The sequence below is a fragment of the Ctenocephalides felis genome, unplaced genomic scaffold (assembly GCF_003426905.1).
Source record: "Ctenocephalides felis isolate EL2017-DRISC unplaced genomic scaffold, ASM342690v1 CF-g0.4_SCAFFOLD_00845, whole genome shotgun sequence".
Taxonomy (NCBI): domain Eukaryota; kingdom Metazoa; phylum Arthropoda; class Insecta; order Siphonaptera; family Pulicidae; genus Ctenocephalides; species Ctenocephalides felis.
In genome coordinates, this window is record NW_020536999.1 from 84,266,832 (window position 1) to 84,290,761 (window position 23,930).

Here is a 23,930-nt window from a genome sequence, read left to right on the forward strand (position 1 = left end):
TTACAGAAAAAATGCATTTTTAAATCTATATAAAATTACAAAATTGCCAAAAAAAAATGGTACAAGGTGATAGGTGGTGATTTTTTATTAACTTTTTGGTTGAAATTAACACAGGTCTACAAAAAGAGTTGCCTGGACTGAAGATAAATTTATAGTCAAAATTGGGGCACAAAATATTGAAAAACATTTAAAAACTGGCACAATTTTCAATCTAGATTTTTTTGAATGAATTAGTTATTATCCAGCAACTTTTCTTTTGTGGACGTGTGTAATTGTTCGTGCACATACGTACTTTCAAAAAGAGAATTTATCATAATTTGATTAGCGTTTTTTTTTTTCAAAAGCGAAAATTTCTCAGGGCTGACATAAGATTTATAAAAAAATTCGATTTTTACAGAAAAAATGCATTTTTAAATCTATATTAGTTTGCATGTTAAATGACGAAGAAAACATTTACATGAAACAGCTGTCTTGTCAGCTATGAACATTTGGAATCACAATTAAAATTTGTTCACATTTTCTTTTTTTGAATATGAAAAGTGAAAAACAAGATTCTGCAAAAGATATTATTCTTTATTACCAAAATGCCGAAAGGACTATAATTATTATTTCATATCCAAAAACAATTGTATTTCGCCATTTGAGTTGTATACTCCTTTAAGCATTGCATAACTATTGAGCTAACGTACATTAGTATTGAAAATCGCCATATTCACGATCTATTTTGCCAGGAAGTCTTGAGATTTACGATTTTAACCCTCTATAAGATTTACTTATTTAATTATTTTAAATTTAGAAATGCGTTGTTGCTATGTTCTCGGACAAGTTCTCAATTTTTCTTGCAATATTTAAGGCTTGTTAAACTAATATTTAAATAATTTAATATTTAGTTTATCAGGAAATGCTATTTCTTCAAACAACGGTTTGTTTGACTGATGACAAAATTAGCCTTTACAGCCGTATTCGATAAAATATCTAGAAAAATAATCTGTTGTTGAGAAATGCTTGGCGGGCCGCAGAAAAACATCCGGTGGGCCGCATGCGGCCCGCGGGCCGCGGGTTGCTCATCCTTGATCTATACTATCTATACTCTTCTTTTATCTATGTCTACAGTTTTCTACAGTTTTTTTCTGGCCTATCTACAAATTTTCTCTATGGTGGACTTGGCAACACTTCTCTATTGCTACAAATGAACTCTATGCTTCAAATGTCAAATAATAAATGTAAAAGTTGAAATTATTTATCATATTGATAAAACTGGACTATTATTTAGCACACAACTATTTTCGTAAATGTTTTGTGAGTATAAGCAGTGAAAATATTTAAAAATGTCGGAGGAAACAATTATGTCTATGAATGATCAAAAAATTAAAATTGAACCACCTGAATATTCACCAGAAGACATTAAACTCAAAATGGAGGATGTATTTGATGATCCTGATGTTACTGTTAAATCTGAATCGTGTTCGGAAGATGATGATACATGTTTAGAAAGATTTATGAATTCCGAGGTGAAAATTGAAGAAGAAGTCAAGCAGGAGTTAGTCGAGAAATCAACTTATGAATGTGATATTTGCTATAGATCATTTGTAGGATCAGATCATTTAAAAGAGCATATGGCCGATCATATGCTTAGTCATAGCAAAGAAAATCCTTTCAAATGCGAAATCTGTTACAAGGCTTTTGATCGATTAAGGGTTCTGCAACGGCACAAGCTCATTCACAGTGGTGAGCGCGCCCATGAATGCAGTACGTGCAAAAAGACCTTCACAAAATCAAATGTTCTGAAACATCACATGCTGATACATAGTGGAGTACGCCCACATGAATGCAATATATGCAACAAGACATTCACATTTTTATGTAATCTAAAATCTCACATGCGCTTTCATAGTGGCGAGCGCCCCCATGAATGCGATATATGCAATAAGACATTCACCAAATCAAGTAATTTGAAATGTCACATGCTGATACACAGTGGAGTACGTCCCCATGAGTGCAATATATGCAAAAAAACATTCACGCAATCAGGTGGTCTGAAGAGTCACATGCTGTTACACAGTGGAGTACGTCCTTATGAATGCAATACATGCAAAAAGACATTCACAAAATCAAATAATCTGAAGCATCACATGCTGATACATAGTGGAGTACGTCCTCATGAATGCAATATATGCAACAAGACATTCACACTTTTACGTGATCTAAAATACCACATGCGCATTCACAGCGGTGAGCGCCCTTATGAATGCAATATATGCAACAAGACATTCACAAAATCAAATGATCTGAAACGTCACATACTTATACACAGTGGAGTACGCCCACATGAATGCAATATATGCAACAAGGCATACACAAAATCAAATGATCTGAAACGTCACATGCTTATACACAGTGGAGTACGTCCCCATGAATGCAATATATGCAATAAGACATTTGCAGAATTACGTAATCTGAAAGGCCACATGTTGATGCACAATGGATTACGCACTCATGAATGCAATATATGCAATAAGAAATTTACACAATTACGTTATTTGAAAAAACATATGCTGATTCATAAATGAGAGCATTCCTGTAAATGTGAAGTATGTAATAAGGAATTTACTCAATCAAACGATTTGAAGAGACACATGCCACTTCATAGTTAGAGGCGTGGTGAAGATCAATGAATTATAAGTTATTATTATAATATATTTATTTACTTAAATTTAAATATTGTGAAATTTTCTTGCATGTAATGAAATGTATAAATAGTATGAAATATACAGACACTACATAATATCTATCTTGTTTTATAACTTCTTATTTATATTTTAATTTTTATAAATTAAGGGGTTACACCACTGTAGCAGCCTAAAAAAACGTATGTTTTTGCCATTTTTTTCATTCATTTGTAACAAAATAAAATATAATTGTAGAAAAAAAAATAAAAACGGCAGTACCACAGCCATTTCGGCTAGCCGCGTCAAATTGGAGGCGCTCCGCGGTACGCAAAATAACTACAACAATTTTAATTTTTTTAATTCGAATTTTTAATAGTATATTTAAAATAACATTTATAAGTGCCCAACATAGCGGATTTAAAAAATATCGATTTTTGTTCTTTTGGCGAGCACTTTATTCAAAATCGTTGAGTTTCAACGAAGAAAAACGGATAGTAATTTGTTAATAATTGATGAACTAATTAACATATAGAAGATCTTCTATGATGAGCACTTAAAAGTCTGATTTTAAATATACTGTAAAAAATTCTAATGAAAAAAGTTCAAATTGTTGTAGTTATTTTGCGTACCGCGTTGTAAAATCGTGTTTCGAGAAAAACGCTTTTAAAGTTTTGAAATAAATTATAGATAAGAAAAAATAAAAAAATATCAGTTTAATACTTTTTACTATTAATATGATATCCCAGCAACATACAGATGCCTTTTTATTTTTATAATTTTTAACTTCCCGAAGTTTGTTTTCATAAAAAATCCGAATTGCTAATTTTATGTTTTCTCGACGTTTCAAGCCATTCTGAATCGAATGAGACCAAATTTGGAAAAAAGTATGTGTTTGTGTGTATGTGTGTGTGTGTGTGAACAGATTTTTTGCCGTAAATCGAAGTTTTCTCAAAAACGGCTGTACCGATTTCAAAAATTTAAAAGCCACTCGATGCATCTCGATGAGGACCATTGTTTGTCAACTTTGTGCGACGATCGGCCAAGCCGTGTCTTTTTAAATCGCAGAAAAGTAAAAAATTTTTCGTCTACGTTTTAGCCCGCAATTCTGAATCGATTTTGAAAATTCAAAAACAGTTCGAAAGATATTGGTTGGGAATCGTGCTTATAGATTGTCTTATAGAACTTACTGAAATATTACGGCCTTACGACAAATAGTTTGATTTTAAAACTTCATCAAAATTTGAGAAAACAAGTAGTTCTTTTGACATTTGTTAAAATTAAAATTAGACTATTTACTTGGTATAATTATGTTCTTATTTAAGCTTTGTAATAATTCTATAGACTGTCCTCCTATTCTCAATCAACTATCCTTTAATGTTCCAAGGCTATCTTCGCGTTCACAATTATTTTTCAATTATCCCACCCCTAAATCTAATTCTCTCTTAAATTCGCCAATTTTACTAATGTCCTCTAACTTTAACTTAATTAATAATGAAATAGACATTCACAACACATCACCTAATCAAATAATCTCCATCTGCACAAGTTAATCTTTTTATTTTCTTTCAAATATCTCATTATTTTCTGTTTATAAATATTATTGTTACATTCTGCATTATATGAAATTTTATCTTAGCATTTTATGTTACTAACTATATATTGTAATTTTGTGTATATTTTAATTGTTATTCATTATGTCAAATAATTATATTTTTGAGTCCTCTTGGAGAAATCTGTGGGCTATATATTTAAATAAATAAATAAATAAATAAATAAATAATGATAGAGTACTTGGTCTTGAACATAATAAACCATTAAAGTCTTGGAAACTGGTTCAATTATAAAAATTATTGATTTTTGAAAATTTGCTTTTAGAAAATACTCCGAGTCAAAGAGTTCGTTCGTTTTCAATTATGTGTAATAAATCCACTAGGAATACTTTTAATCACTCATAAATTAATTTATTTTTTATTGATTAAGTCGATTATTTAAACATATCGGGAAGTCCATGTAACTTGCCTCAAGACTAAATACCAAAACAACTAGTTTGTTAATGCATTTGAACGTGTCAACTCGGAGCAGCCCAACGCGCATGCAAAAAAGGCTCATAATTACAAGTAAAAAAATAAAGTTTTAGGTATGAAATATTTTTCCTCATATTATAAAAGGTTCAAAGTATATTTTAAGCCTAAAAAATTTTTTTTGGTTTTTCGAAAAATCCACAGTGGTGTTTAAGACTAGTATTTGTATTCGAACTTGAAACCAATGGTTACTAATCCTCATTAATAATACGTAATTCATAAAAATTAAAATAAGAATGAAAAATTATGAAATAATATTGATATTATGTAGTGTTTACTGTATATTTCATACTATTTATACATTCCATTACATGCAAGAAAATTTTACAATATTTGAATTCAAGTAAACAAATATGCGTATGTTTCATTGATCACCACACTTCTAACTATGAAGTGCCATGTGTCTCTTCAAATCCTTGATTGAGTAAATTCCATATTATATACTTCATTTATCAGGATGCTCTTGTTTATGAATCAGCATGTGCCTTTTCAGATGACCTTTTTCAGTAAATGTTTTTTTGCATGTAATGCATTCATGAGGACGTACTCCACTGTGTGTCAGCATGTGACGTTTAAGATTACCTCTTTCTGTGAATGTCTTTTTGCATTTATTGCATTCATGGGGACGCTCACCACTGTGTATCAGCATGTGACTTTTCAGATTACTTGATTGCGTGAATGTCTTGTTGCATATATTGCATTCATAAGGGCGCTCACCACTGTGAATGCGCATGTGACATTTTAGATCACTTAAATATGTGAATGTCTTATTGCATACATTGCATTCATGAGGGCTTAATCCAGTGTGAATGATCATGTGACGTTTCAGATTACTTAATTCTGCAAATGTCTTATTGCATATATTGCATTCGTGGGGACGTACTCCACTATGTATCATCATGTGACTTTTCAGATTGCACAATTGCGCAAATGTTTTTTTGCATATATTGCATTCATGAGGACGTACTCCACTGTGAATAAGCATGTGACTTTTCAGATTACTTGATTTTGTGAATGTCTTATTGCATATATTGCATTCATGGGGACGTACTCCACTGTGTATAAGCATGTGACGTTTCAGATCATTTGATTTTGTGAATTTCTTGTTGCATATATTGCATTCATGGGGACGTACTCCACTGTGTATCAGCATGTGACTTTTCAGACTACTTGATTTTGTGAATGTCTTGTTGCATATATTGCATTCATAAGGGCGCTCACCACTGTGAATGAGCATGTGCTTTTTCACATTACGTAATTGATTGAAAGTCTTGTAACAGATTTCGCATTCGAAAGAACTTTCTTTGCTATTATTAGGCATATGTTCGATCATATGCTCTTTTAAATGTGTTTCTGTAAAAGTTTTATTGCAAATGTGACATTCATAAGTTGAAGTCTCGACTAACTCCTGTTTGACTTCTTCTTCAATTGTAACCTCGGAATTCATGAATCTTTCTAAACACGTATCATCATCTTCAGAACAAGATTCAGATTTAACAGTAACATCAGGATCATCAAATTCATCCTCCATTTCAAGTTTAATGTCGTCTGGTGAATATTCTGGTGGTTCAATTTTAATTGTCTGATCATTCATAGACATAATTGTTTCTTCCGACATTTTTAAAAAATTTCATAAAAAAAATAAAAAATAGTCTAGTTTTACCAATAATTCTTTTCAATGCAATAAATATTTTCAAAACTTTTACATTTATTATTTGACATTTGAAGCATAGAAAGAGAGTATATTTCTAAAAAGATGAGACATTAATCGTGGCGCGTCTTTTCAAATTCTTAAGATTCTAATGTGTGTGACTGCAGCGCCAGACTAAATCTGAACTACGTGAAGCTATCAGTGTGCGCAAATAAAAATATAAAGACACTACAAAGAATGATGAATAAAGCAATAAAATCAACTTACAATTATCCCTACCTCACCCCGACAAAAGAACTTCTACAAAAGACTAAGAACATACCACTACACAAAAACAATAGAAATAGAAAAATGTATACTAATATTCAAAATAAAAAATAACAAAATCAAAACTTGCACCGCAATAGAGACAAACCAGGATATACACGACCATCAAACGAGACAAAACCGAAACTTTCACATGAAACATGCTAAATCGAGTAAAGGTCTTGCAAGTCCTCTGAGAAGTGCCAGCAGCCTTTACAACAAACTACCGAACGAACTAAAAACAATGACGGACCTAAACAGTTTTAAAATCAAATTGAAAAATTACATAATTATGTGAATTAATTATGTAATCTTAAGAGACAAATGAAACAAATGAGTTAAAATCCTATTTTAAATACTATATTACTTCTGATTTGTAAAAATATTAATTACAATTAAGTATAAGTATGTATGTATGTACGCAAGCGTTCTCTGTGTGTATATATGTGTGTACAATAGTAATAAGTAAAAATATATGTCTTAATGTAAGTCTGTCACATAAAATTAAGATTCTATTTTTGTTATAATTGCTGTGATCTCTCATACCAGAACAATTGTCTGACTGAGATACAGTATCTATGAATTATATCAAATAAATAAATAAATAAATAAATAAAATAATCCCAGTGAATAATGAGTGGTTGAGTTACACGATATTTAAAGGATCGATTTCAAAGTTTAATACTTCGTGTAAAATCGTGTATGCAAACACGTGTTTGTAATTAATTGTTCAAGTTTTATATGAAGTACTTTATTAATATTTGTTTTGCATTAATGATTTTGCAGTGCAATAACTATTTTCAGATAATTAGTTAACATCATAATCTAAATTTTAGCCGAAATTAGACTTGACCTCTTATTGCATTGTGAAGTGACGTCATCCTGTACAGATATTTCGATTTTTGTCATCTCAGTGAATAAGTGGTTAAGTTGCACGATTTTGGAAGGCTTTCTTTCAAAGTTTGATTATTTGTGTAAAATCATGTACCCAAACACGTGTTAAATTTTGGCCGAAATTAGAGTTAACCACTATTGTATGCATTGTGAGGTGACGTCCTGTACAGATATTTTGATTTTTTCTTATATTCATTAAATTTTGGTATTGCATATAGTATTATCAAGCATTATGCAGTCGTAATAATGGTTGGCAGCCCCTGAGATGTGCTCAAGGTATGGCTCATCATTAACGATGATGGGTCCATCCAAGAAGTTAGGTAGCCACCTAGGTACAAAGATATTACATCTATGGCAAAGAGAAAAGCGTCCATAGATAGAAAAACTTGGACGCGAGAAACAATAGTTTTTAAGGCATTCTATCGTGAGGAATAACTTTTATTTTGGCATTGAAGTCCTAAGGGCTGCTTCATCTAAATATTTGCTCTAGAGATGCAGAATACACTTCCAATGAAGAGTTGGGCCGGGGTAAAAGGAAGAAGAAGGAAGTTGTGTGGACATCAGAGGCATCATATACATCCTATGATGAAGGTAATAAAGGAGTAAAATTATAAATCATAAATTACATTCGATTATGTTAAAATAATGATATAATCATTACTATGTAGATATTGCTCTATATGAAGCAGATTGTGTGGATACTGGATTCAAAACTTACAGTACCTAGAATCCAATTTAGGAACAAAAGTTAGAGGTAAATGTAAAATGCAGTAATTTCATGTAAATGTTCCGAATCATGATGTATTAAATTATATTTTGCAAAGCAGGTTTGACTTCCGAGGTAAATTTTTGAAGACATCCAGCGCTCCCGAGCCCGAATGCACCTACGCTCACGAGCCAGAATACACCTACCCTCCGGAGGTGGATACATACTCTTCTTTATCTATGTGTTGATGCCATGAATGGCACCATAGACCTCATGTTGTCACTGAAAACGATCGACGAGTTGAATTCTTTAGAATCGCGTCTGAAAGATGACAGAGAATTTTGCACAGAATTTGTAAGTCTCCTCTAGTATAAATATAGTATATATTTATGTATCTGTGTATATGTTTAGTATGTAATATATATATACTAGCAAACCCGACGAACTCCGTTTCGCCACCAGATGCATAGATAAACAAGTATAACCAGAAGTATGACCAGATGGTTTCATAAGAAAGATGAAGAAATTTTTTGTTTGTCTTATATTTGAAAAGGAAAAATTTGATTTTATTTATATTTTAGTAATGAGTTTATTTTGATTACAAAAATGAACTTCTCTAAGTAAATGAAAGTGAATTCGCAAATTATCCGTTTCATTGAAGTGCTCTTTGGTAAACCAAATTTTTTGTTTTTTGGTCTGACATTAACACCCTAGACAATATACTAATTAACACAAACAAAGCGGATGGTTTTCCAACTCGTGAATAGGCAACGTATAACTGCCCATGTGAAAAACAATGATTTTCTAAGTAATCTATTTGAAATTTATCCCGCAAACACTAAGTGTTTGGCCTTGCGACTTGTTATTGCAAACGCAAGGCGAACTGGAAATTGCAATTGTTTGAAGTCAAACAGAAGACCAGTCGGAATCATTGGTATGTCACCAAATCGCCAGCAATTTTTGATTGAATGGTGAAATTCAGTGCGTGTACATCATTATTCTTTGCGGCAAGAATTGCTCGTTGACTTAACCAAGCATAACTCTGATAATTCTCACTAACGTCATTACTCGAATTTTTAATTACAGTGCGTGAAGTTCCAGCATCTTGCATTAAAGCACGATGCCATGCACAACTAATTTTCTTTCTAAACCTTGCGGAGCCCGAGAACTTTCCAACGAATGCAAAATTGTTGAAATCGGTTTGTGCGTTCTGGAGCTATATCGACAGGAAGAAAAACCCGACTTATTTTTATATATAATATATGTAGATAATCTTTTTGAAATTATTTAAAACAATTGTTGATTATTTTCATTACTCGAATTTTTAAGTACGGTGCGTGAAGTTCCAGCAATTTGCATTAGGGCACGATGTCATGCACCACTAATTCTCTTTGCTATAAACCTTGCGGAGCCCGAGACCTTTCCAACGAATGCAAAATTGTCGAAATCGGTTCGTGCGTTCTGGAGTTATTTCGTCAGGAAGGAAAACCCGACTTATTTTTATATATATAGAAGATATATATATATATATATATATATATATATATATATATATGCATGTACACACTTATCTTTTTTTCATTATTGTTTTAGCAACTCTTTGTAATAAAAATTGGAGGCAGAACCGGAGAGGAGCATATAGCAAATGTGTGCAGGCGATGGGAAACGAGTTCACCATGCAATGTTTATGGCTTGGCCTAAAAAATAACATTGGAGTTCAGGGGGCGTCCATTAATCACGTGAGGTTTTTAGGGGAAGGGGGGGTTTGACAAAAAATCACGAAATATCACAAGGGGAAGGGAGGGATATAGCAAGATATCACGTGTATTTATTTTTTTTACTATTTTTTATAAAAAAGTTCGAACATTTTAAAAAAACTAAAAAAAATTACAGTTTTTTCACGTAACTAAAAATACATGTGATCTTAGAAATACATGTGAGCTTATTTATCTATGCATGTGATGTTTGGTGAGGAAGGGGGATAATTTTGAATATCAACAAATATCACCAAGGGGGAGGGGGGGTCTAAAAATCCTCAAAACTCGCTCACGTGATTAATGGACGCCTCCTCATGAGATGGTCATCATGAAATTGTTCAGAGCTCTATATACGACCTAATGAATGGACTTTATAAAAATTATTAGTTGTCCACGTGCATTGTCCTCATATCTAAATCGTTATCAATGATTTTTATCAATCATTCGTATTTATTTATTATTTCATTATAACGAAAATTTACAAGTCAAATCATCGAGTGATATATAATTAAAATAACATAAATTCACTATACTAACACTTGCAAGTACTAATTCCTATCGACTTATAATGTACTCGGATTATTTCTTTATGACAATTGTGCCAACAAGTGTAGAATAAGAAAAAGGTTTTCGGCTTGTTATATTTGTACTAAAATTTGGTCCTCGCTTGAAGATTGAACAATTGATTGTTTATATTTTTTAAAAGCATATTTTAATAAATAATATATAAGTTATTAATTGATTTTGTTTTTTTCCCTTAAATATATATATAATTTCATACGAGCCTATTAAATGTAAAATGTAACATACAAGTCATAGATAAGGATACAAGTTAATATAATACTCGCCCTATTACAGAAATTGTAATAATAATATACCATACAGAGATGTGACAACTGATAGGATTGCCATTCGTTAAGCAGTATTTAGTATTAAGTCAAATCAGCCAAATAAGCTTATAGAACTAATAGGTTCTGATTGCAGTTCAAAAATAATAAAAGAGAGTATATAAAAAACAAGTTAATATAATTGTTTACTTGCACGTTGTTTTGTATTTATCTACTCCTATTCTCTATGTAATAAAATAATTAAGATGTACTTATTTTAGAACAATAATAATGATAATATGTCAATAAAACAACTGCGGTAAATAAAAATATGACTAGTAAATTTTTTGTTGATAATACTGGTATTAATACCGGGATCTCGGTATTACATTTTTCAAATATCGAATACCGGTATTCAGATTTTATTACGATATTGAAAGCTACGGTAAAATGTATGTGTGCGCGTGAATCAACTCTTGAATTATAACAGCTACTATGGATCTGTTTAATTTTTAACATTTTCATTTCAATAAGTCTTAAGTAACCACTCATAGATAAGAGTATGTAACCACTAATAACTAGCGGAAGCAACATATTGCAAAATAGATTTTTTAATTGTTTTTTACTTAAATAGTGATTTTCTGTTCTTGTGCTTATTTTAGTCATTGTATAATCCAAACTTATTGGAAATGCGAACGTTTAAATGGTGTAACTGGATCAGAAGCACATATTGGTAATATAGATTAGGGCCAATTTCAAAGGTCCAATTTGATATTTTGTAACTATACTGTAAAACCCAAATCAGCCACAACACAATAAAACATTGTCTACAAATCCAAACTGTAAAAAACAAATAAGGCACATCACAATGCAACACATATCAACAAACATCGAGATATGCTAAATTTGGACCTACGATCGCACTACTAATATCAACAAACATCGAGATATGCCAAATTTTGAATGATTTTGATGTTTTCTTTGAGAGATGATTCATTGTCATAATAACTGCTGTTTTTTGCACTTTGCAGAAAACTAATCAGCGTGCTTTCCCATCAATACGAACCGAATATTTTATTGAATTATTCTAATCGGATTTTTGAATTTCGGAAAAACCGAGTTTTCATTTTCTGCACTTTTTGCACTGTTTTTGCCAAAGTCTCCGAGACGGCTGAATCTGTCTTTGCCAAAAATCTATCAGCACGTCTCCTTAATAATAGAAATCGTATTTCTTTTGAATCATTCAAATCGGTTGATTTGTGCTTTCGAAAACGTCGAAGAAAAAATGTATTTATATATACATACACCCATGCACACACACACACATCGATTTTATCTGAGGTATTAAAATGTTTAGAAACTTCAAAACGTAAAGATATGCAAAAACGACGAAAAATTTAAACTAGTTGATAGTTAAACAAAAAAAATACAATAAATAATTTTATAAAATTTCCTTAGGGTAAGTTATTGTAATATATGATTGTGATCATAGATAAATAATATAATTTTTATTGCATATCTTTACGTTTTGAAGGTTTCTAAACATTTTTATAACTTAGAAAAAAACGATGTTATTATAATAACACAAAATGATGACTATTATGATAAAAAGCTTTACTTATAGATGTTTGGGATTATTTTTATTTATCAAAAAATATTAAAAATGTTATATTTTTAACAATTACGAATAGAAACAACTATTGAGCTGTTATAAAAAGCTATTGAGCTGTTATAAATGTTTTTTTTTTTCAAAAATAGCTGGTCAAATTCTTAAAGTATATAGTAATATTTGCTTCAAAAAAAAACTAATTTTATTTAGCTCAATATATATATGTCTTCTCATACTTGTTTATCTATGTATATCTCTATAGCGCTTGGTTTCCAATAACATTTTGCAATTTGCCGTTTAAATTTCTCTTTGAAGTATATTTAACTTCCCGTAGGGTAGTTATAGTAATGGGACGAAAATCGATAATGAAAATTTTTGCATTTCTCGGCGTTTTGAAGGTATCTGAACATTTTGGCATACCTCAGAAAAAATGGATGTGTGTGTGTTTTGTATGTCCGCATTCTTTCGTCCACGTTTTCGGGCGCACGGATCAACCGATTTGAATGGTTTAAAAAACAATCGATTCCTATTGATAGGGAGATGTGCTGATTCGTTTTTGGTAAAGGCAGGTCCAGCTGTTCCTGAGATACGGAGCAAAAAGTGCAGAAAATAGAAATCGAGTTTTTGAGAGATCGGAGCATCGGATTTGAATGATCCAAAAAACATTCAATTCGTAATGATGGGGAGAAGCAGTGATTAATTTTTGGCAAAGGCAGGTCCAGTGGTTTTGGAGATGCAGAGCTAAATGTGCAAAAATGGCAGTTTTTGAGAGAACTACGCGTCCGATTTGAATGATCTAAAAAACTTTATGCTTGTATTGACAAGATAATTGCTTTTGAGAAAAAAAAATATCATTTTTTTTTATTTTTTATTAAATATTTTTGTAATTTTGGATTAAAAATTCAAAAAATTACCCAGGCTAAGCACAGTCTAAGCGCCACTCTGGTACAAATGTTGACCCAAGTGCGTTTAGACTGTACTGGAGACTTTTCCAATTTTGTGAAAACTATTGAAAAATGTAAAAATGCCGCCAAGCTAAGCACAGTATAAGTGAAAATGTCGCACAGAATTATTGGCGAATGCATTTAGAAGACTTTAGGGAGCACTTTTTCAATTTTGTGTAAATTAGGCGACTATTTTTTTTTTTGAAATTGAATTCAAAATGAAATGACGATTGTTAATGTTCTGGAGATAAATTGATTTATGATTTACATTTGATTTGCTCAGATATAACAATAAGATAGCAAAAATAATGAAAGTTACAGTATTTGTAATAAAAATTGTTAACATTTAAAATTTCTCGAATATTTCATTACGGCACGGGAAGTTTCAGCAATTTGCCTTAAGGCACGGTGCCATACACCACTAGTTCATTTATTACTATCGTTCAAAGATAAAAAGATACAGTTGTAGATTTACAATTTTTCAATTTGATGGTATTTGATGGTATTATACTTGTTTATCTATGGTATCTACAGTTTTCTACAGATTTTTTTCAGGTGTATCTATGCTAATTTATCTATGGGCATATCTATGATCTATAATAAAGTTGGCAACACTACTGTAGTCTCCTCAACTGGTCCCTATGTCTCTATGGTGACGTCAGTGTTACTTAAACGTGCAGCTGTCAAAAACCAAAATTAGATTCTGGCTAAATCGAAATTATTTATTTTCTTTTACAATGATTAATGTAATCGCAAGAGCGGGCAATGGAGCCCCTTTTCTAAAAGCCGTGGCAACAGGAATCAAACCAGTTACTGCTGCCATTCCTGAAAAAGGTGAATAAATAGAATAATACACTTGTGGTATTTGACTTTTGTTTGCAAAAATACTTGAGAGGTAATAAAATGTTTATTTGTAATAACTGTAGATGTTAAATGATATACAAAGGGTTGCATAATGTGTTCTGGTTGTTTTATAGTTTTGTTTTCAGTTTTAGATGTGTCTAACAAGGTTATGTAATCTGTTTTTATGCATATTGATGAAGTTTTAAATTGTTGAAGACTCTTTTTCAAGGCAAAACAATGCCTTGTCCAACTTGGTTGACAGCTTCAAATTTTTATAGTATTTCTGATTCCAAAATAGCATTTATTAATGGAGTTTATTTATAAATCTCAATTTTCATTAAATCGAAACTTAATATTCATTGGGAATTTTAGCCTTAAGAGGGTATTCTAGTGTAAAGACATGAATTTTAGGCCATTTTTAAATCATCATAAAAAGAAAGTAATCAATTTATATACTATCATATTTTTATAATTTTATTACCAATGTTACAAGAATACAGAAAAAAAATAAGACAAAAAATACTTACTTATTTTTAACAATTAGCAGTCTTTGAAATAATAAAAGGATCTGAATGATAAAAAGATAAGATTATTAATCTAGAATGAAGTCGCTGTGCTCAATATCAGGATTAGGCTAAAACATGAATTTTTGACAAAATGGTGACTTTAAAAAAAATAAATCAATTTCTTACCACTTTTTTAAGTTTCTCGAATGTTTAAAAATGGTAAAATTTAAATTTTGAGATCAGACTAGTATATACTTGAGAGTAGAAGTCTTTTCATGAAATTTGGGCTTGACTGGATATTGATTAGACTTTATTGTGGAGAAGCTGATGACGGACATAATATTTCAATTTTTAAATGCTTAATTTTAGTTCATTTTATTTCACAAGCGAATGTTGTGCTGCCCCCTTTAATTTATAATTCTATTTTATTTTTCTTTAACTATTAATTAGAAATAAGCCTGACAAGAGCCTGAAATAATATTATTATTGAATAAGGCTTGTTTATGAATAAATAAAATAGAATAAATTAATGCAGGAGGCTTTAATGGACAAGGAATGAATTATATGTATTGCAATGTAAACTAAGCAATGTAAATAGTGAAGCATTGAAGTTTCTAGTATTGATAGAGTTTGTTTAACTCTATATGCATACAAAGAGTGGTTTAGTTATCACATACTTATTTCGTTTAACCTTTTATAAATATCAATGAACATATATGTAATTTAAATAACTATCAATGAATATTAACAGTAATATTAATAAGTTATGAATAAATTTCAATCAAGATTAAAATGATCAATACCTCTCACAATAAAAAATCTAAAAGGTCTGGAACTTTAGTAGGGTCAGAAGGCCAATATGTTGGACTACAAGTTGAGATAAAGAAGAGGTTATTTTGCTCTATGGCCACATGAAGTATCTCATCCTTGGCTGTAAATTTAGATAAGCTATTATTGCTTTCTATCCTTAGTACATTTTGGGCAAAATCATTTTTCTTCTTTTTTTTGGTTTAATCGTGGGAGCATCTGTGTCTTTCACACATCAGGAGCCTTTTTAGGTTTCTTGTGTGGTCTTTTTTTACTATCAGAAGTACTCATTTCATCAGTATTGTGCCCCTTTTGTTTCTTAGCTATTTTATCTTTACCTCTTTTGCAAACCTTTTTTACTTGTCATATCTTTATTTTTAGTTTTTTCGCTCGGACTATCAGGAGACTTTTTAGGTTTTTTGTGAGGTCTTCCTTTACTATCAGAAATACACCCTTCAGTTGATTCCTGAACAATAACATGTCCTTGTTTTTATTAGCTGTTTTATCTTTTCCACTTTTGCAGTTTTTTGGTTTTTAATTTCTTCATTTATACTCGGAGCTTTATCTTAAATTTCACATTCAAATCTAGCTAAATTTCAATCGATTGAGGTGCTCCATCTAAAGGAACATTTGTGTCTTTCCGACTATCAGAAATTTTTTTATGTTCTTTGTAAGGAATTGTTTTGGTATCAGAAGCTCTCGCTTCATTTGATTTCTCATCAGTAACGTGCCCTCTTTTTTTACCCCTTTTGCAGCTCTTTTTACTTGTAAGATCGTTATTTTTAGTTCTTTCACTAAGTGCTTTATCTTGAATTTTACCTTCAAATCTAGCTAGATTTAAATCGTATATGGAGTGAGGTGCTCCATTCAAGAGAGCATCTGTGTTTTTCTAACTATCAGGAGTTATTTTATGTTTTTTGTAAGGTATTACTTTGATATCAGAAGCACTTGCTTTAGCTGATTCCTCATCAATAACTCTTGTTTTAGCTGTTTTAATTTTACCTCTTTTGCTGCTCTTTTGACTTGTAATTTTTTTTATTTTTAGTTTTTCCACTCAGTGTTTTATTTTGAAATAGAGCTAAATTCGATTTGAGTGAGGTGCTCCATCTAAAGGAGCATCTGTGTCTTTTGAACTATCAGCAGTCTTTTCCTGATTCTTGTGAGAATTTCCTTTGATATCAGAAGCTCTTGCTTCAGTTGATTCCTCATCAGTATCGTGCCCTCTTTTTATTTAGCTGTTTTATCTTTACCTCTTTTGCAGCTTTTTTTAACTCCCCAAGGAGAAGTTTATGTTTTCAACAAAAAATCCGATTCGCTAATTTTGTTTTCTCGACGTTTCAAGCCATTCTGAATCGAATGAGACCAAATTTGGAAAAAGGATGTGCGTGTGTGTGTGTGTGTGTGTGTGTGTGTGTATGTGTACAGATTTTTTGCCGTAAATCGACGTTTTCTCAAAAACGGCTGGACCGGTTTCAAAAATTTAAAAACCATTCGATGTATCTCGATGAGGACTATTGTTTGTCAGTTTTGTGCTACGATCGGCCAAGACGTTTCTTCGTAAATAGCAGAAAAGTGAAAAGTTTTTCGTCCACGTTTTAGCCTGCAATTCTGAATCGATTTTGAAAATTCAAAAATCGTTCGAAAGATATTGGGAATCGACCTGATTAGTTTTTGGTAGAGATCGGCCGGGCCGTTTTCTTGTAATAAGGTGTTAAAAAAATTTTTTTTCGTCGATTTTTATTATTTTTTTGACGGTAGAAACCATAGTCTTCTAGATAATACTAAAATATAACGGCCCTACGACAACTCGTTTAGCTCTGAAAATTCGTCAAAGTTTGCAAAAATTAGTATGGTCTTTTTGGCATTTGTCAAAATTAGAACTTTCATCGACGTTTGCTCAAAAACGCCTGAACTGATTTCAGAAATTTAAAAACCATTTGATTTATCTCGATGAGGATTATCGTTTCTCAGTTTTGTGCGACAATCGGCCGAGCCGTTTCTTTGTAATTTGGAAAAAAGTGTTAAACTTTTTGTCCACATTTAAGCTCATCCTACCGAACCGATTTTAAAAAATCAAAAACTGTTCGAAAGATATTAGTTGGGAATGGTACTGATTAGTTTTAGGTGAAAATCTACCGAGCCGTTTTCTTGTAATTAACTGTTGAAAAAAAAATTAAGTCTTATAGAACTTACTGAAATATTATGGCCTTACGACAAGTAGTTTAATTTTAAAAATTCATCAAAGTTTGAGAAAATGAGTAGTTCTTTTGACATTTGTTGAAATTAAAATTAGATGATTTACCTGGTATAATGATAAATGGTTGGCCTTAATGAACATACTAAACAATTAAAGTCCTACAAAAAACTGGCTCAATTATTAAAATTATTGATTTTTGAAAATTTGCTTTTAAAAAATACTCCGACCGGGTTGACGTGTTCGATTTTCAATAATGTGTAATAAATTCACTTTGAATACTTTTAACTACTCATAAATTAATTTATCTATCATGAATTAAGTCGATTATTTACACAAATCGGGAAGTTCATGTAACTTGTTACTCATAACTTCTTCATTATTAATTCATCCACTCGGTGCTATACTTTGAATTTGACCTTCAAATCTATATAAATTGGAATCAACTGAGGTGCTCTATTACACACACACACACACACACACATATATATATATATATATATATATATATATATATATGCATGTATGTAATAAATATTTAAAATTCCTTTGTCTTTTTCAGTAAACACTCAAGTTGCCCGTCTTGCACACACCGATTTACGAGTACCAGATTTTACTGAATATCGTCGAGATGCAACAAAGGATCCCACCAGCCAAAACAGAGCCAGCGCTGATAACAGGAAAAGCTTCACATATCTTTTGGCCGGCAGTAAGCATCTTCAAATAAAACTTATTTTCTTTCTATCAGCCATTTACAATAATCAAAACAAGAAAGGTAAAGAGATAATGTTACTAATAAATTGTGATTACCAGGTGCAGGTGTCGTTGGAGCCTATGCTGCCAAATCAGTAGTGACACAATTTGTGACATCAATGGCTGCTTCGGCTGATGTACTTGCATTGGCTAAGATTGAAGTTAAATTGTCTGAAATACCAGAAGGAAAGTCGGTGACTTTCAAATGGAGAGGAAAGCCTTTGTTTATTAGACACAGGTATAAGGAAATGGATATACAGACTATTTAATTTTTTATCTAAAGATATTTAGATATTTTTATTATTAGACTTCTAACTAATATAATTCATTAGATAACCAACAGAGAAATTAGAGAATCACATTTGCTAATTTTATGTTGGCTCGACATTTTAAGTCATTCTGAATCGTGAGTTAAATTTTGATATTTTGTCCATATTTCTTCAAAAACGACTTTATCGTTTTCAATATCTCGAAAGCTATTTCATGTAATTCAATAAGGATTTGCATTAGATATTTTTGCCAAAAATACTGAACCGATTTTGAAAATTCAAGAAGCATGAACTTTACAATTCACAAAAAACTTAGTTTCTATTGGGATACATTAAATGGTTTTTAAATTTCAAAAATTCGTGCAACCATTCATGAGAAAACGACTACGAAATGTAAAAAATTGACTCACACAAAAATTTTCAAACAACTCAGAATGACTTGAATCATTGAGAAAGCATAAAATTAGCAAGCCTGATTCTTTATTATAATCTTTTTCTTTAGGAATGTTACAAAGTGTGAATTAAATAATTATTGTTGAAGTGAAGCTTCTAATGTGATATACCAACAAGGTTGGGTTAAACGCTACCAGGGTGGGCGAATGGAGAAAAACCTTTTGTGGATTATCTGACAACATTGCATATTATCTAAAAACGTTGTAGCATTATTTAATTGCAGATTGCCTGAAAAGAATGTAGACTGTTTGAGAGCGTTGCAGATTGTATGAGAACGTTGCAGATTGCCTGAGAACGTTGAAGATTGTCTGAGAACTTTGCAGATTGCCTGAAAAGGCTGCAGGCTGTCTGAGAACGTTGCATATTGTCTGAGAACGTTGCATATTGTCTGAGAACGTTGCATATTGTCTGAGAACGTTGCAGATTGTCTGAAAATGTTGCAGATTGTGTGAAACTGTTGCAGATTATCTGAAAACGTTGCAGATTGTCTGATACTGTTGCAGGTTGTATATTTGAGACTGTTGTAGATTGTCTGAGACTGTTGTAGATTGTCTGAGACTGTTGCAGATTGTCTGAGACTGTTGCAGATTGTCTGAGACTGTTGCAGATTGTCTGAGACTGTTGCAGATTGTCTGAGACTGTTGCAGATTGTGTGAAACTGTTGCAGATTGTGTAAGACTGTTGCAGATTATCTGAAAACGTTGCAGATTGTCTGATACTGTTGCAGGTTGTATATTTGAGACTGTTGCAGGTTGTCTGAGACTGTTGTAGATTGTCTGAGACTGTTGCAGATTGTCTGAGACTGTTGCAGATTGTCTGAGACTGTTGCAGATTGTCTGAGACTGTTGCAGATTGTCTGAGACTGTTGCAGATTGTCTGAGACCGTTGCAGATTGTCTGAGACTGTTGCAGATTGTATGAGACTGTTGCATATTGTATGAGACTGTTGCATATTGTATGAGAACGTCGCAGACTGTATGAGAACGTCGCAGACTGTATGAGAACGTCGCAGACTGTATGAGAACGTCGCAGACTGTATGAGAACGTCGCAGACTGTATGAAAACGTCGAAGACTGTATGAGAACGTCGCAGACTGTATGAAAACGTTGCAGATTGTCTGAAAAGACTGTAGACAGTCTGAGAACCTTGCAGATTGCATGAAAAGGCTGTAGACTGTCTGAGACTGTTGCGGATTGTCTGAGACTGTTGCGGATTGTCTGAGACTGTTGCGGATTGTTTGGGACTGTTGCATGTTGTCTGAGGCTGTTGCATGTTGTCTGAGGCTGTTGCATGTTGTCTGAGAACATTGCAGATTGTATGAGGCTGTTGCAGATTGTATGAGGCTGTTGCAGATTGTATTAAAATGTTGTGGATTCTAATAGAACGTTGCAGATTGTCTGAGAATGTTGCAGAATGGAGGAGTTAAAAATAATATTCAACCATTTCATAATTTAATTGTTGGTGATTTGTAACTGTAATATTATGTTATAATAAAAAGATGCAGTCAATTATAAAATGTAAAGCTAAGCAATGTAAATATAGTTTGCTTAAAACAAGAATACGATTTTTGAAAATCTCAATTTTTACCTTTTCCTGTTTTTATTTATGTTACATTATCATTTACAAGAGATGTATTAGATAATTATCATATTCATTCTATTTAGGACTGCTCAAGAAGTTGACACAGAGAACAAGGTCGCTCTAAGCACCTTAAGAGACCCCCAAGCAGATTCAGAACGTGTACAAGACCCCAAGTGGTTGGTCGTCATCGGTGTATGCACTCATTTAGGATGCGTCCCCATTGCGAACGCCGGAGACTTTGGCGGATATTATTGCCCATGTCATGGATCACATTATGATGCTTCAGGGAGAATAAGGAAAGGACCAGCACCTTTAAATTTAGAAGTTCCTTATTACACATTCCCCGAAGAGGGGATTTTGAGTGTCGGTTAATGTAATTGTCACACATGGTAAATTAATTTTTTTTTAATAATAAATTTTAATAATACTGTTGGATATTCAGAGTATTTATGTTTATATTGTTTTTCTAGCCCTTGGGAAACTTGTGTATTAATTAATTAATATTTTGATTCACTACTTTTGTTTCAAAAGTTTCCAATGTTTCATTTTAAACAAGTTTCTTATGGATAATTTTTTTTCAGTGCAATACTATTGTATTTAAAATTAGTTATATTAAATACAATGATTTGCAAGTAGATAATTTTACAATTATGTGATGTAATATAGTAAATAAAATCTGTCAAAACAATTTTTAACTGTTTTTAGAAAAGTTTATAATTAAACATTTAAATTAAAAATGCATTATTCGTGTTAAAAAATCATTAAATTTCAATTATACAGTTTCTATATGAAAAATTGTCAAGATTTGTACTCAGCGAAATTTTATTTTTGAATGTAGTATTTAAAAATTTCATTTGCAAATTTATTTATTATTAATGTGTATTACAAAACTAAGTAAAGTATCTTTCATTCCACCAATGATTTTGTTGAAATAATTTAAAATGTTCTTCGAAATTAAAAAAATCTTTGAAAATTTGAAAAATAAAACGGCTAAAACTTTGTTTAAAAGTGTATGGATATATATCCATCCATAAATATATATGGACCGGGTCTCCAGTCGACTAGCGATCGCGACAGATTTCAAAGCCTTCGTCGATCTCTGAGTTGGATTGATTTTTGACCTAAAATATTGAAGAAAAAATGTTGTTTTTTTGAGTTTAAAAAGTTTTTATTAATTTTGTTATTTTTTTCCATTTATAACTCTCGCGGTGCAGTACTGCCTGTACAATTAATAATTAAATTCCTTGTTTTTTCAAAATCTAGAAACCGAGCATTATGGGGACACTCGCGTACGGAACACCCTTGCGGGGCTCATTCAGGCGACATTCCCGCCGCATACATTTTTTTTTGGCGTACGAATAATGATACGGATCTGACTAACATTTTCCTAGCTGTACTGCACGTCGTGTGCTATTGATGGACTGAAAATTTCAAGCTAGCAACGGTTGCCGTGACAATAGTTACCATAGTGAACGGTTACCGTGTGTGAAATGACCATGGCAACTGTTGCTACAACCGTTACTTATATATTTTATTTAAAAATATAGTTTATATTTTTATAAATTGAGAGTAGTTCTATATAACCAATTGGCCGAGAGCGTTAAGTTACCACTACGGTAGCTCAGTGTTCCTCGGTTCAATTCCCGAAGTTGCTTAAAAAATCAAATGGGTAGTTTTTCATAATTATTAAATATTAGTTCAGGATGTTAAAATCAGGTGTCGCATTTCGACCTTCACACTTAGAATATTTCGGGAATAAAAAAACTCAAGGATCGCACTTGACTGTAAGAGTGCGATATATAAAGAGAGACATGACGAAGGTAGAGGAAGAACGGGGGAAAGAGAAGGGGCAGATTATGAATAAGAGAGATTGTGTATGATATATACTTTATTCAAATTCAATATTAATACAGTATGAGAATATAGATATAACACTTTAATGTATTAATAATTCAAATAGCCGAGTGGTTAAGGTGACCGCGTACTCGGTGACATCACTCTGGAGGCAGAAGGTAAGGCGGATCGAATCCAGCTGGAGACGACGACGACGAACTCTGAAGCTGAAAAAATAGAGCAGTGCTGGTGGCTGGCTGTTGGCAGACGCGGAGGTCCTGAAACGAACACTCGAAGTGATAGTCAACCTGAGGTTCATGATGCGAGAGGTTACACATAGGGGGACGGACAATTGCGAACGATTCATCCCGAATCCAAAAATCTACCGAAAATCCACAACATGCAAAAAAAACATCACCAAAAAAAGAAAAAAAAAACATCAAAAAAGGAAAAAAATGTGAAAAAAAGCGGAAAAAAGAAAAAGGGGGAGAGGGAGAGGGGGAGAGGCCAAAAAAAAACTCCCCTAAGTCCTATTTAGCGATTTCACTCTCCGGTTCAGCGTTGAAACTTTTTTATGTTTTTTAGTGTTCCCTCACACCAAATCCCAAAGCCAACACTCGAATGAAATGAAGTCCACTTGGAAATTTTCACAACGAGAAAATATTACTGGGACTTAGTTAAAATTCTTAAATATGCCCAAAAATATTTTCTCGCTTTGAAATTTTCAATATGGGTCTCATTCATTCAAATGTTGGCTTTGGGATGATATAGCATGCAAAATTAACTCGTCTGTCTTAATCGAAAAGGTTTCAGAAAATATGGACTTAGAAAAAAAAATTATTTTAAGGAATTATTTAATTCATCGATGAGATGAAATAATGTTAATCGAATAAAAATTGTTGATATGACTTGATAAAACATGTGAAACCTTTACAATTAATCGAGACTAAAACAAATGTAGTTGACTTGAAAAAAATAAAGCTATAAAAGAAATTCAACAAAACTTGTAAAATAAAATATTAAAAAATGTTCCAAAACTTGAGAATTAAAAAATCAAAACTGTTAAAAAGTTCACTGTAATCCTTTAGAAACTGAGTTAAATAATTTTCATAACTTGAATCGAATAATAAACTTGTAAACAAAATTATGTTTTGTCTAATCATTCAAGTCAACTCTTCAAAACTTTGATTGCATGTTCTGATCAAAATTATTTTTAGCAATAAGAGAATAAAAATCTATAATATAGCT

General features: G+C 31.8%; 3 protein-coding genes across 3 annotated transcripts; 2 read left to right on the forward strand and 1 right to left on the reverse strand.

The window, feature by feature from the left end:
- The first annotated feature begins 1,272 nt into the window (after window positions 1-1,272).
- On the forward strand, window positions 1,273-2,863 carry LOC113391161 (zinc finger protein 525-like). Its single transcript, XM_026627119.1, has 2 exons — window positions 1,273-2,470; window positions 2,839-2,863. Exons 1-2 carry the CDS (start codon window positions 1,329-1,331, stop codon window positions 2,861-2,863), a joined length of 1,167 nt encoding a protein of 388 aa, XP_026482904.1. The 5' UTR covers window positions 1,273-1,328.
- Window positions 2,864-5,132: 2,269 nt separating this feature from the next.
- On the reverse strand, window positions 5,133-6,394 carry LOC113391162 (zinc finger and SCAN domain-containing protein 22-like). The gene is made up of 2 exons (XM_026627120.1): window positions 5,802-6,394; window positions 5,133-5,165 (listed from the first exon to the last, which is right to left on the reverse strand). Exons 1-2 carry the CDS (start codon window positions 6,366-6,368, stop codon window positions 5,133-5,135), a joined length of 600 nt encoding a protein of 199 aa, XP_026482905.1. The 5' UTR covers window positions 6,369-6,394.
- Window positions 6,395-14,090: 7,696 nt separating this feature from the next.
- On the forward strand, window positions 14,091-21,316 carry LOC113371346 (cytochrome b-c1 complex subunit Rieske, mitochondrial-like). Its single transcript, XM_026611977.1, has 4 exons — window positions 14,091-14,278; window positions 18,357-18,503; window positions 18,608-18,785; window positions 20,933-21,316. Exons 1-4 carry the CDS (start codon window positions 14,182-14,184, stop codon window positions 21,219-21,221), a joined length of 711 nt encoding a protein of 236 aa, XP_026467762.1. The 5' UTR covers window positions 14,091-14,181; the 3' UTR covers window positions 21,222-21,316.
- Window positions 21,317-23,930: the final 2,614 nt, after the last annotated feature.

Excerpts from the sequence above, each read along its gene's own strand:
- LOC113391161 (XM_026627119.1), top strand. The coding sequence starts at position 1,329 with ATGTCGGAGGAAACAATTATGTCTATGAATGATCAAAAAATTAAAATT. Across the intron at positions 2,471-2,838 it reads CGTAATCTGAAAGGCCACAT|GGGTTACACCACTGTAGCAG; the intron begins GTTGATGCACAA and ends TTATAAATTAAG.
- LOC113391162 (XM_026627120.1), bottom strand. The coding sequence starts at position 6,368 with ATGTCGGAAGAAACAATTATGTCTATGAATGATCAGACAATTAAAATT. Across the intron at positions 5,166-5,801 it reads ACATGCTTATACACAGTGGA|GATTTGAAGAGACACATGGC; the intron begins GTACGTCCCCAT and ends TACTCAATCAAG.
- LOC113371346 (XM_026611977.1), top strand. The coding sequence starts at position 14,182 with ATGATTAATGTAATCGCAAGAGCGGGCAATGGAGCCCCTTTTCTAAAA. Across the intron at positions 14,279-18,356 it reads TGCTGCCATTCCTGAAAAAG|TAAACACTCAAGTTGCCCGT; the intron begins GTGAATAAATAG and ends TGTCTTTTTCAG. Across the intron at positions 18,786-20,932 it reads CCTTTGTTTATTAGACACAG|GACTGCTCAAGAAGTTGACA; the intron begins GTATAAGGAAAT and ends CATTCTATTTAG.